Genomic DNA, 14576 nt, shown 5'->3' on the forward strand with positions numbered 1-14576 from the left:
TTACCAAAAATTCCTTGGTGCAGGTATTGATTTTAGTCCATTGTCTATGCTTGGAGGCGACTTAGAAAATCTCCTAGACCTATTTACCTTCAATTTTATAGCAGGAACTTTACGTGCAACAGCTTGCCAAATCATTTGGACAGCATCATTTTCCTTAGAAGGGAAATGAAATTCAAAGAAATGTTCAACCTGTTTCAACTTGTTCCACATTTGGGTCCATTCTTCTTTGCCAATACCCCTTATGAAGTTTATCAGATAATTTTCTCTGATGGCATCACTAATACGAACAAATATGCAAAACTGAGAGTAATCAAGGACATCTTCATATGGTAGCTCAATTTGATCACTGATGATGACAGGAACACAGTGACTAGCAATTGCATCAAACAAGCGATTTGATGAAGGGGTGTCACCAGCTACGTTGAGGCAGAACTTGGAAGCACGCATGCCTTCTGTTGCTTTCTTAATTCCATCTTTCTGAATGCTTCCAAAGGAAAAATGTACATCCTTTTCATTTTTCAAAAGATAGAATAGTTCTTGCCTTGCCAAACCTCCCTGATCATATGAAAACAAAAATTCAAGCTAAGCACAATTAATTTTCTAAACAAATATACACACACACACACACAAACGTCCAAGAAAGGAAATATATGGTGAATTTGAAAAATATTGAAATTTTTTCATCAGATATGCTTCTATAAGTGAGATAATGTTCAATTTGGACCTTGGGTACAAAATGAAACCAGAGGAAGTAATTGATAAAATTCTGAAATTACATAAGATAAAAGCCAGACAATAATTCCTGATAACTTCAGGAAATAATCAAGTGATGAAAACCACAATAATTGTACTTAGTTTTCACTCGGAATAAAATTTCACATACAAATGATGGAAGTGGTTTACTAGCTAAACTACATTAATTTTCTAGTTAGATCAATAAAATCACAATTCACAACTCTCCCTATTTTAATTCTTCCTTAGAGAGCTCAGACAATCAATCATCTACATAACATTGTGCAACTAAGATGGAAACCCCAGAAAGAAAAGGCCATGTGATTGTTACATCCAAAATTCACATAGGAAAGGTTCATCTTACTGTGCTAAACTTATTTGAGCAAACATATAATCATTAACAGATATATTGAAAGCATGAAGAATCAAACAAATATCTAACAAAAACATACTTCTTGACAATGAACTAATGTTCAATCAACTTTGTTTCACAGAAACTCAAGGGTTTAAATGTCACCAATTTCAGAAACGTTGAGCCACATAAATAACTATAGCTTATCTTGCTTCCTTCTTAGGCTCAATACTATGGATAAATAACCTCTGTAGAGAAACAGGAGAAATGTGGCAGACCCCCAAGAAATGATCAAAAGTCATCAAAGATAACTCATCATTTTAGATTCCTATCTAGTGGCTCCTTCAGAATAGGGACCCCATTAGGCCCCTTTGAGCATTGTTCAATTATAATAGAAAAAGTGAAGTGTTCTCTAATTTAAAAAATTTCTGGAAGTAAATGCAGAATAATTATATTCTCTCCAAAGATAAAAGATGTGAAGGAAACAAAGATATTAAAGATCAAGAGGACCATACATCTTTTCTATATATAGCTCCTTGGAAGTACAGCAATGTTGGGCGGCTATCAAAGTCCGAGTTGTCATTGACATAGGAACTGATTAAATGTTTATAAGGAGCAATCACATCCTTTTCAACATTAGCTATGTTTGGAGGATATCTACCAAAATCTGAAAGAATGAATGTAGCAGGCCATAACTTCATTCTTGCATCCAACATACTATTGGGATGATGAGCTAAAATCAAATGATCCTTTCCTCCTGATCTCTTCCATTCCTCTTGAGCTTTCAAATACTTCACTAACTTCTCTTGCAAGACCATGTTCCTAGTCTTCTTCTCATGCGGGTTAATTTTTGAGTACCGATTATAGCTCAAGGATGAAAAGAATGGTACAAATATAACATCGGCATCACTAGAGTTTCTAACTCTGATTGCAGTCTTAGCCTTAGATGAATGAGGAAATTCTGAAGCAAGAATATCCAATGTAAGCCAAAACTCTATACTATGTTGCAAATTCAAGCCCCCAGGGTAACCAGGTATGTCATTTCTAACATCAGGCCAAACACTATTCCCACTTGGTTTCCAATCCAAGAGTCCAAAATGGAACTCTGGTGGTAAATCATACATGAAAACCTTGAGAACAACATCATCATTTTTGCTGCATAGTTTCCCTGTATAATATTTTATTATATTTTCCTTCTCATTTGGAGTTTTGGTCTCACTGGTCTCTTCTACATCTTCACTATCCACAAGAATTGCTCGGTTCCCAAAAGAAGACTCGACATTTTGCTTCAGACCCTTATCAAAGGTAGATAAAAGCTTTGAATTGGGCAACTTGTTATCAATAAAATGAGGACCATCAGTGGAACGCAGAACATAGAACCATGACATGATAAACAAAATTGATGTCATTGTAAAGAAGAAAAACAATGACTTTCTAGAAACAACCTTGAATGAACATGCCACATTTCTCTCAGCCATTGTCATAGGACGCCAACAGCTACTATTTCAACACCCCACTTCTCTATTTGACACAATCATAACCAGGGTTTAATTAGCTTTGCAATAGCATGAGAGAAAATGCACACACTACAAAGACAAAGAAGAAAGGAACCAAAACCAAGAGATTAAGATGTGATCACACACAACATGAACCTCAACAAGTGATTAGTCTATAGATAACATTAATGGCATAATTCATCATTTATTGAAATCAACAACCATATATGTGATGAGTGATTACTAGCTATATATAGATTAACATTTTGCTAATATGTTGAAGACCCAATTGAGAAGAGAAACGAGGAGATCCATGTTGCCTATTAGCTCAACATAGCAACAATGAGAAGAAAAGATTGATGTTGGTATAGTGTAGTAGTTGTGGTTGTTGACAGAAGAGAAAGACCATGTAGTTTGTGTGTCATTGTTGTGTGTCTTTGCTATGGTAGACAGTGCAATAGAATCGAGAAAGAGAGCGTGTGAATAGGGTCTAACGGTGGAAGCGGGCTTCTATGCTTTGAACTCCACAATTTTGTGCCTCAGATTATTTTTTGTTAGAAATAGGATTCAATGAATCACTCTCTCTTTGTAATATCTCTTCTTAGTTTCTCTTTTTAATTACCAATCCCAAATCGAGGACCGTGTTTAAAATCTTTTAAACCTTAATCAAAATTATTAGAAGAAAAACTTATTTAGTTGCTTTTATAATTAAGGAATTATAAAGTTTTATTCATAACAAATAATACATAATAATTATTATCATCAAAGAAAACATTAAAATATGTTTCCTATAAATTTTAAATAAATAATAAAATATTTTAAAGTATTAAAAATTATATACATAGTTTAAAACGATTTTTTTAAATATAGGTTTAAGCAAACGAAATAAAAATTTAAATATATAATTTTTATTTAAAAAGTATAATAACATTGAATATTATACTTTAATAAAAAGATATTATTTATTATTTTTTAATTTTATGTCATTGAATGTATATTAAAAACTTGATTTTTAAATTATGTAACTCTATTAATAAAAATAATACAATAAATATATAATATAATAATTCTTTAAGAATATAAAAAATATATTTGAGGACGATTCGAGACTTAGGGCAACTCTCTTGCTTACCACGTGAAAGCCACGGCACTGCCCAGACCAGACATATCATAGTAGATCATACGATTAAACGTTGTTACGATACCAAGAAACATAGGAATAACTTTAGATTCGTCTATGTGGACCCCATCTCGTTTGTGTTTTCCAATGCTAATCGATGTTATTTTTTAAAATGGGGTTTAGTTTAATGTTTGTTGTTATGTGGGGTGGACATTATTTGAGGAAGGTAGAAACGACGTTCGATTTCGTTTGACATTCCCAATTAAAGTAGCTGTTTGATCCAAAATAATTTAGTTTTTGAGGAACAAAATAATATAGTTATAAAAGATAGTTAAGAAAATTTAAGAAAAATCTAATTTGCACTTAAATGTGTCATTAAAATAATTTCGTTTATAAAAGTTGAATGGTTGAGTCACGGCTCATTACATTCATACGTTTCAGGTCAATTTATTTCGTGAGAACTTCTGTATTTAAATTCTTTGATTCAAACAGTTTTATTTATAAATTATAAATAAAAATTAGATATGAGCCTTTTAACTTCGGGGATACTTTGTGATTTTTTATTTAAAAAATTAATATTAATTTTATTGTTTTACTAATTGGTTGGAAAGATATTTAAGTAATTATTCTAAATTAAGATTATGAAATGATTCAAGAGTAAAGTAACTTTTTTAAGACATTAACTCATACTAGATCCAAAAATCTAAGTTAGCAAAGAGAAAATGAAAACTTAGAGATTGATGAATTTGACCACTAGTTGAAAATCAAGAGAAACTGCATAATTATAGACTACTTCTAATATGCACTCTTTATTTTCCTCAAAATGTACCCTAAAATATAGATGCATTACATGTTTATATTCTAAAAAAAATAGTTTAATTTACTACTAGCAAAGATATCTACTACATCAACTCGCATGGGATGAGTTGTCATCTTTACTACCTGCAGGATGGTGTAAGGGTAAGCATCTATCCTATTTTTCAATACAATGTAAAGATATCATAACATTTTCATAACAACATCATGATTATTCAATTAGATGATAATTTGTATCATATTACCTCACATTATATATATCTCATTCATCACTCACATTCACACAATTACATTGGCACTTCCATTCTCAAATTCGCACTTAAGTACATTGTAATCACAGTTATTCGATGCCTCCAGCAGTTCTCGAGGTCTTACTCAATCATGTAAATAGTTGTCGGTTAGCTCATGCAATACGGATACAATGTATGGAATCACGAGTCTCTTAGTAAAGGTATAGTCAGAAGTTTAGTAAAAAAACGAGTGTGAGGCCATGGAGCATATTCGCACTTAACAATAATATGTGCATAATCGCGAATGTCGCTCACCACCCTACATTTTTTCAAGATTTTCTTATCATCTTTGAACTCTATACTCCCAGTGTATCTTTGTAACTATTTACACCAATTCATTCAGTACTCATATTCATTCCACATTCCAATCATGAAATCGTGTTTAATAGCATTTCCAGACTAATTTCATATTGTTTATCATTGACTCATGATCTGAATAATTATATCATTAAACAATTTATCGATGACATATTCATCATTTTCAAACATATTTCAGCAATAAGGTCATATCACATCCAATACATTCATCAAACTTATTCAATTATAATGTTATGCTTTTTATCATATATTTCATATGTTCACAGTAGAATCAGTCAACCAAACTATCAAACATATACATATTAACAATCTTTCTTCATTAATACTCATTACTCATACATACATCATCAATATTTGTATATAAACATGCTCTCATGAACTCAACATATAACTCACATCATACAATGATAAAATAGAGCTTCCCTTACCTTATAATGAAGATCTAAATGAAGGTTGATGATAAAGAACGTCATAAGATAGCACTTCTATCTAGCTAACACGAATTTGTCTCTTAAGAACGAGATTTAAAAAAAATGAATGGTAAAAACATGATTAAACTCAGAAAAACTTACTTAGAATCGTGTAGAATGATTCTATGATCTTAAATTCGAAGAATAATCAAGGTTTTGAGAAGTTTTATCTGAAAAGGAGTGGTGAAGGTTGAGAGAAATCAAATGGAACATGAAAATGGTAGGAAATATGATTTTTTATGCAGAAAAATTCTTAAATTCTCTGAGAATCACGACATTCTCGCTACAACGAGTCTTTCTCACTACAGCGAGTGATTACTCGTAATACTCCTCGCTACAGCGAGTTAATTCTCGCTACAGTGAGAGACTATCACTATAGCGAGACTCTCTTTCACCACAGTGAAAATATCAGATAAAATTATATTGTGTTTTATGCACTTTTCGTTATAGCGATGGACCTTTTGCTGTAGCGAGAACGCTCTAGAATGTTATGTTGCATTTGAAGCCCAACACATGACAAGAGCGTCAGTCCAAAGAAGTGAAGAATTTAAAAAGTTAAAGAATCAAAAGATACTTAGAAACCATTTAATGAAATTAGTGCCAAACATTTAATATAAAGATCAAGTTATATAATAGGAAATTGTGCCCACAAATATAAGTTTTCAAAAGGAAAAAAATGCTCAGAGGAAACCATGCATGTGAAACTTAATTTATGGGCACAAGGGGGCAATTGTTTGGCATGACATTCTAGTAATTACTCTAAATTAGGATTATGGCATTACTTAAGAGTAAAGTAATTGATTTAGACATTAACCAAGAGCAATATTAGGAAATCTAAGTCAACAAAGAGAATAAAACAAAATTACATTGATTTCTTTGTAAGCAAAGCATACAATAAGGCATGATGCAACTTTAAAACACTTGAGGTAGAGGCAAAGCATCAGAAACAGAGGTCATGTACTCTCAAAATGTGTAATGCAATATCAGTTGTTCACAAGAACAAAGATTAACTGGAGCATCCAACTTTTTGCAAAGATCAATATACTTATTCTAGGAACATACATTAAATTGTTCTCAAATAAAGGAAGAAATGTCTACTCTCCTTCTCAGCATAATGGATTTTAGTTAAGGCTTAGGACTTATTGCTCCTATCTAATGAAAAATGACTTTTATTTGTGTTTATGTAATAAATATAAGTTTTATTTGCATATATATATGAATGACTATAAAAACAAGATGACATGTACTTAAGGCATCAAAATAATAAGTGATTTCACTCAATAACATTCGCTTTATTTATTTGTTTCAAATGTCTCGAGTTCTATTACTTATTTTTCTATACTTCTTTAGCTAATGAGTATTCTTTCTTTTTTTTCATTAAGTTTCATCTTGCAACACGAATTATAATTGATTTATTTTTAAAAATAATATTTAATTTTTAAAATTAAATTGTAGTATATCAAACATGCTCTTGCTATTTTTTTTATATTTAATTTTTTATTTTTACAAATTCAAATAATTAATAAGCTATTGAAATTGAGTTGTTTTTTTCTATTAAAATTGAGTTAGAGTAAAGAATTTGAATAATTTGTGAAAGACTATACTTCATTTTTATTTGTCTATTTAAAAACATTATGCCCATGTTAAATATAATTAATATCTTATTTATATTAAAATTATTATTAATATTTAAATATATTTTTTATAATTATTGTTCTCTCATTCATAGAAATTGTGTAATTAAAGTATTTAAGAATTGAGTAAAAATAAAAAAATAAAAAAATATTTTGCCATTGGTCGTAAAAAAGTTAATTATTAGTTAACAATTAACATGTGATACTGCCACACCTAACCTATTTTAAATAAGATGAGGAATTTTGAATGTTAGGATCGAGATAGATACCATGAGTAATATTATATAGCTATTAGGTTTTTCGTTTTTCGTGCCCTATCCATTTTTATTATTTATACATAATTGTGCACTCTGCTGTTCGTACCATCTCATCTTAAGATTATGTTCAATATATAAATCTCTTAAATTTGTATTTTATAATCTTCTACTTCCAAATTCATTTCAAATAATATTTATTAACGAAGAAGGTGCTTGAAAATTCAAATGCCCCCTAATTTCTATTGAACAATGAATGTTGGATTACAGTGTGTAATTTATAATTTATTGATTAAATTGTAATAAAATTTGTTATAAGATTAGTTAAAATATGTTCAATAATTATAAAATATATATTTAGATTTACATAAGAAATGGTAGAGTGAACTAGGGTGTCAGTTTTATGAAAAACTATAGAGTAAATTAAAGTAATTTTGTGAAAATACAAAATATTAAAAATAAAAATTTGTAATAACAACCTTTGATAAGTTGAGTGTTTTTTTTTTCAAGTAATTTTTATCAGTTTAAGATTTTTTAAACAAAAATTTTAAGAACTTTTGTTAAATAATTATAAATTACATTAAGATATATTAAAATTATTACATGAAGTAAATTAATGATTTTTTTAACAATATATATATATATATATAATTAAGATTTATTGACATGTAACATTTATATCACTTAATATACATATATATATATATATTAAATTTTAAATAATTTAAATATTTATAAATATATCATCTCAAATTTAATAATATATATTTTTAAAAATATATTATTTATTAAAAATAAGTAATGTATAAGATATATATTAATTTTATTTTTATAAAATTGATATATTAAATGAAAAATTAGCAAATAATTAAATTAATCAATTTAATATTTTATAAAAATATTAAACAGTATAAAAGTTTAAAATTAATACTTAATATAACCGATGTTGATTTTCTTTATATATACAGAGAGAGCATTAAATTGTTGCACTTAACGAATATAATTGTGGGGTTGTTGAACTGCTACGTTATGAGTAACTACTCTGCGAATTGGATGCGTAAGAAAATTAATAAATAAAATTGAACGTATGGCGATGTTGGCTGACTGAATTTACGATAAGAGGGGAAGCAAGGTGGAATATTTGCAAAATTATTAGTTTTTTTTATATATGGAAAAAATAAAAAATAAAAAATAAAATATGTAAATTATTTAAAATTAAAAATTTAGAAATTATATTCAAAAAATCATTTAAATAATAAAAAAATTTAAATGTTAATTTATCAATTACTTAAATAATATGATATATAACTGTTTGAAAGAAAATTTATATGAAATTATGAATATCTTACAAAATAAAATATATTTTATAAAAATTTAATATTTATTTCTTTAAAATAAGATTCACCGATTTTAAGTAAGTAAATTAAAAGATTATTTTATAATAAATTTTCAATATAGTCAAGTAAAAATGCTAAAGATCACGTACAAAATTATTAGAGTTTAGTAGTGAATAATGAATATATTTTATTTTGTTTTAAAATAAATAAATATATATAAATTAATAATTAAAGAATAAAATTTATAAATATAAAATTTTAAAAATATAATATATTAATAAAAATAAAATAAATTATGATATATATCTTCATAAAAATATAACTAATATATATAATATTATGTTAAAAAGTTGTAAATGTAAAAAAGTACATACATATTGTATTTATAATATTGTGATAGATAATAAAAGCAAAAAATATATCTGAATGTTTATAACAATTAACTTAGAAATAAACTATTAAAAAGTATTTGAAAACGATACAAATTAAAAAAAAATAAAAGTAATGGATTTTCCAATTTTTAGTAAAAAAAAAAAAAAAAAACACATGTTCCGTATGAATCATACAACTTTCCATTCACTACTAATTGAACCATACCTTCTTTCTATTTATTTTTTTTCTTGAATAGACCAGCTAAACCTTAGGTCTTGTTGGGCTTGGCCCATACTATTTCCAGAAATATTTTTTATTAAATTTGTCCAATGTAAGTTCGAAGCCTTATCTCTTCTAAGGATGATTCAAAATTAATCTCTTCAATAATTAGTTACACTTTTTTTATATACAAATCCTTTGGTAATTCTACATTTACAATTCATCCTTTGATTTTTCTTTTCAACAACTGAGAAATGTATGTGGAAGACAAGGGTGTATTTCCTAAACGGTTGGTAAGCGCAATTTGTATGTCATCTTCTTTATCAATTTTAAAGGACCCAAAGAATCGTTAAGTTAATCTCTAATGAATATGTCATTCTATTAATTGCTATCTATGTGGGAAAAGTTTGAAAAATACTTAATCAGCTTTTTCAAAGCTCAAAGCTATCTATGATTATTTACATAGCATTTTCAGAAGTTAATTAATTAAGTTAAAGATAAAAAAGTATTACAAAATTAGGGATAAAGTGACTATTTATTCTTTTATTTGTTTTTTCATATTAAAAATTGATTTCTAATTTAAAATAGATAAATTCACGAAATCCTTCCGCTCCCACCCACTCTCACTCTCATGGTTACCCACCCTCACGCACACACATTTTAGTCCAAACCTCATTCTCTTTGGTGATCTTCACAATATGGTTAGAGAAGTTGGCATAAAAGAGTAATTCTCAGGCACACATCTCAGTTCACTCTCATCAAAAAGGCAAACGCATTCAATTTCTTATTTGTTCTCCTTTAACTAAACAAACAAGTATAAAGAATAGTGACTTTGAAGTTTTTTACCTCATAACACATATATCGCTCCCTCTCCACTAAATAGAAAGCCTTATATGGATTTTTTTCACTTTCATCTAGTCTTGGATCTATTCAACTCCATCAACTTTATAGAAAATGATGTGCACTCCATTGAACAAAGCTTGCAAAGTGTTTATTGAGGTGAGTCCTTCTTGCCTTGCACGTTCATATTGTCTCTCTTTCATCCTTTTATAGTTCTTTATCTCCTTCCATCTAAAGGACCTTTGATACATTTAGAACAAGGAAGGATAACACCCTACTCTCTACTTCATCCCTCTCTCATTTAAAAAAAAAAAAAAAAAAAAAAAAAACCCTTTAACCCAAGTAGATGGGAGTCTATTTTGTTTGGTGTTATATTGGACTTGCTTTGCATAAAAAGTAGAGTTTCCTTGTTATATGTTGATAAAGTGGAGTGGACATTAATTTGTTGAAAATGTGGCTGCTAAGTAAGTGAATATGTGCATGATCAAAATACTTTTTTTCTTCTCGTGTGGTGTCAGTTTAATATGTTTTAAGGTAGAATGTGTAACATCCTCAAATTTATTACTCTTGGATAGGAAAAATAGGAATTTGGATAAAGGATATCTCGCTTAAGCGAGATAGACCTCGCTCAAGCGAGATAGGATTTCCTAAAATAGAACGTTCTAGAACCCCTCGCTCAAGCGAGAATGAGATAACATTGCCCCAATTGTCCTCTCACCCAAGCGAGAAAGGAATCTCGCTCAGGCTAGGAGCAGCTCGCCCAAATGAGATAGAGCTCGCTCAAGCGAGGAGTCGCAAGGAAGATAGGTGCTCTCTAGACTCAATCTTGCTTAGGCGAGGTATAGCTCGCTCAGGCAAGATTGTATCTCGCTCAGGCGACAGTGTTCTCGCTCAAGCAAGAATATAAAAAAAATAAGTAGTCTCATTGTCTGGTTGTCTTGCTCAGGCGAAGAAGGCTCCCCCAGGCAAGGATGGAAGCTTGCTCAAGCGAGAATCTTATCGCTCAAGCGAGATTACACGAGTTTAGAAGGATATTTAAGGAACCTTAGCCTAAAAAATGTTCATTTCTCACCAAACGACTTTCTCTCTTCATTTTCTCTGTTTTCTCTCCTTCCTCTCTCTAAAGAAAACTCTCTCGAACTTCAAATCTCTTCCAGATCTGAGCTTAAATATCGATTTCATTTGGATTTAAGTAAGTTTCTCGGAGGTTATCTCTATTTTATTCTTTTTCTTTGGTTCTCTTCTCATATTAAGACATCTATCTTGAAATACTTAGGAAACTTCATCCTTTGGACGATATCTCTATGGATACCTTGAAATCTCTCTATGTAGATCTCTCAGAAAACTAGTTTTGAGGAACCGTTACTAGGTAAGGGGAGTATTCCTGAGTTTTAGTTGTATATACATATGTAGTGATCTTAGGAGAATATGAACAACCTATTTTAGTAATTAATCTATGATCTTTATAATCATATAATAAAAATGTATGTTTTTGTATAAAGAAAGGTTTTGGGTTTATTTGAAACTAATGAAATCAGATTCATAGAAAAAGATATGAACTAGAATAGCTTTAAGAGGTCTTAAAACTAAGTTTCTGAGAATGTATACGAGTTAAGTAATAAAGGATATAAAATAATGAACTTTAGGTTAGAAGACCATATTGATATTGTACGAGTTGGACTGAGTCCAAAGGTGTTTGGCCTTCGGCATATGGTATTGATTGTATGGTGTGATATTTATGGTAATTTCTATGTTAGATTGATGCATTGTATTGATTGCATGGTGTGATATTGTATGATAACTTTCTATGTTAGACTGGCATGATGCAATAAGTATAAATATGATTTGATAGTTGAAATGTATCCAAATTGCGTAAATTCACATGAATAATTGAAGTGTTGATTGATTTTGAAAGTATGTGATATATGAAAGAGAAATAATGAGATGCATGATTATGATGTGTAGGTCAAAGTAAATTGAAAAGGGTGATTACGATATATATTATAGCACATTGAAGAGTGTATTATAATACATATTGTGATCCACGAATTTATATAAATCGTAACCCACATATCATGACATACTTATCGATAAAAAGAGTATGAAAATGAGAAATGTTGAGAAAGAGAAAGAAAATAAGTATAGATAGTACAACAATACACTGGGGTATAGAGTTCGGAGAAGATTTGAAAAATTTTGAAGAAATGAGGATGGTGAATGCTAACGATAAAAATGGTGCACAATAATTTATTGAAAAATAGACATTCACAGGCCACACTCTCATTTCCTGACGAAGCTCTTGACTATACCTTTGCTAAAAGGGGCCGGAGCGGCACATGTGTTTCTGTGATATTACGGCCAACCAACAACTATCTATGCAATAAAGTTCTCAAGGGATTATAAGGGCAATTATTAAAAAAAGTGTTATAGATGTGAAATAGTATAGAATTTGTATGATTATAATATATGTATCGTAACAGATCGATTTATGTTGTTATGATATATGTGTTGTAATACATTGACAGATGTGACTGAGACACATGTATTGTGACATATTAATTGAGATGATATGATACATGTATCATGAAATACAGGTTAACATAGAAGTGTTATATATGTTCTGATTGATGGTTGTATTATTATATGTACTTGGATGTGATAAGTGTCAATATGAATCAAGTAAAATATTGATAATAAATTAGAATAGGGTATTAGACACTAACTTTAGTTACTTTTATAATAATTCATGATAAAAGAAAGTTAGTAGGGCGGGATATATTTACCATTACTGATATTTTCAAGTAATGAAGGAAAAGAGATGAAGATAGTTAATCCATTCTAGGATCATACTCATCAAGAATTGTGAGAAAGGAATTGTTCAAATATAATTAAGTTAATATATTCAATGTATAAATTTATTCATGTATTTTTATTTTATTGACAATGAAATATTAATTTGATAGATTTTGTGAATTTTATTAATTTATATTCTCATATTGTACCATTTCTTCAAAATATACAAATTCTTACCAATTTTCCTAATCATGTTTTTAATAATATAAGTTATTAATGTAAATTATTCATATATAAAAGAAGGATGTTACAAAATGTAGTTGATGTCCTACATGAGAAACTTGTATGGTATTTTTTATGGCACGTTGAACTTTGGGAGATGTGAGATAAACACCAATTGTTATATGATAAGAATGAGTGTTTCAGTTTAGGCAAAATGAGTAAGATAAAAAGGAATAAAAAGTAATAAAACCATTTAGGATAACACTTTGGACCCCATGAGCTTGAAGGATAAAAAGAAATCACGCTAATATTATTATTAAAGTGTGACGTAATATCATAAAGAGAGGTAGTGCATGATTCCTAAATAAAATAAATGTCTAACAAAAAGATCATGAAAAATTAAATAAAATGACTCTTGTGAGTAAGTGGAAATAAAAAGGGTAAGCCTAATAATAAACTTTATGAGTTAAACCTTAGGTATTCTTCCATAGGGTGTACAAAATAGACTGAGGGGGAGAAAATAAGAAAAAGAACTCATTTTAGCCAATTAAAAATTGTGATTGTAGTGATTTGACAAACTTTAATTCATTAGGGCACAGTAGTGACAAATTAGAATAAGTTAGAAAATAAACTTAGTGAATTAAGTACCTTGGCCATAACAAATTAGAGAAAAGATATATGTGATTGAATTGCCATGCATTAGGGAATGAAGTGAAGTAAAATAAGAGGATCCTTAAAATAAAAAACATTATATGTACGATCTTGAAGAGAGGCATGAGAAATAATACGCTCGCTATGATGAAAAAGTTAATGATACTAATGAGATGATTAATAAAGTCAGTGTACAATGATCCACGGTCTTAGCGAGGCAAAATAATAAAAACCTAATTATTATAGCATGAGGCAAGCAGCTAGAGTCCTCTCTTAAGGATCATCAAAATAATTTATCAAATTAGAATTTAAAATAGGGGAATTCAACAAAATCAATAAAACAAAATAAAAAAGAGAGAAGATAATCAATTAATTAAACATCTAATTCAAGAATCAAGAGGAAAGTAACAACACACAATCATTGAATCCAAAAATTGATAATATTCTAATTCGAAAGGTTAAAACTTGAATTTGAATGGAAACTCAATCCAAAACAAGCGATCACATGAAAACCTTTGTGCATTTGATTAACATAAAACCTTTGTGCATTTGATTAACAGCATGTCAAAATTTTACAAAATTGTTTATCAAAGTCAAATTCACTCATCCAGAAATAGTTAATTGTGGCAAAAAATAATATGGATAAAGAGTCCATTCCAT

At 29.0% G+C, this 14576-nt stretch overlaps 1 protein-coding gene across 1 annotated transcript; it reads right to left on the reverse strand.

The window, feature by feature from the left end:
• LOC113866569 (probable arabinosyltransferase ARAD1) lies at nt 1-2562 on the reverse strand. Its single transcript, XM_027501394.1, has 2 exons — nt 1600-2562; nt 1-555 (listed from the first exon to the last, which is right to left on the reverse strand). Exons 1-2 carry the CDS (start codon nt 2560-2562, stop codon nt 1-3), a joined length of 1518 nt encoding a protein of 505 aa, XP_027357195.1.
• Nucleotides 2563-14576: the final 12014 nt, after the last annotated feature.

Source organism: Abrus precatorius, unplaced genomic scaffold (assembly GCF_003935025.1).
Source record: "Abrus precatorius isolate BTA unplaced genomic scaffold, Abrus_2018 Scaffold5, whole genome shotgun sequence".
NCBI lineage: Eukaryota > Viridiplantae > Streptophyta > Magnoliopsida > Fabales > Fabaceae > Abrus > Abrus precatorius.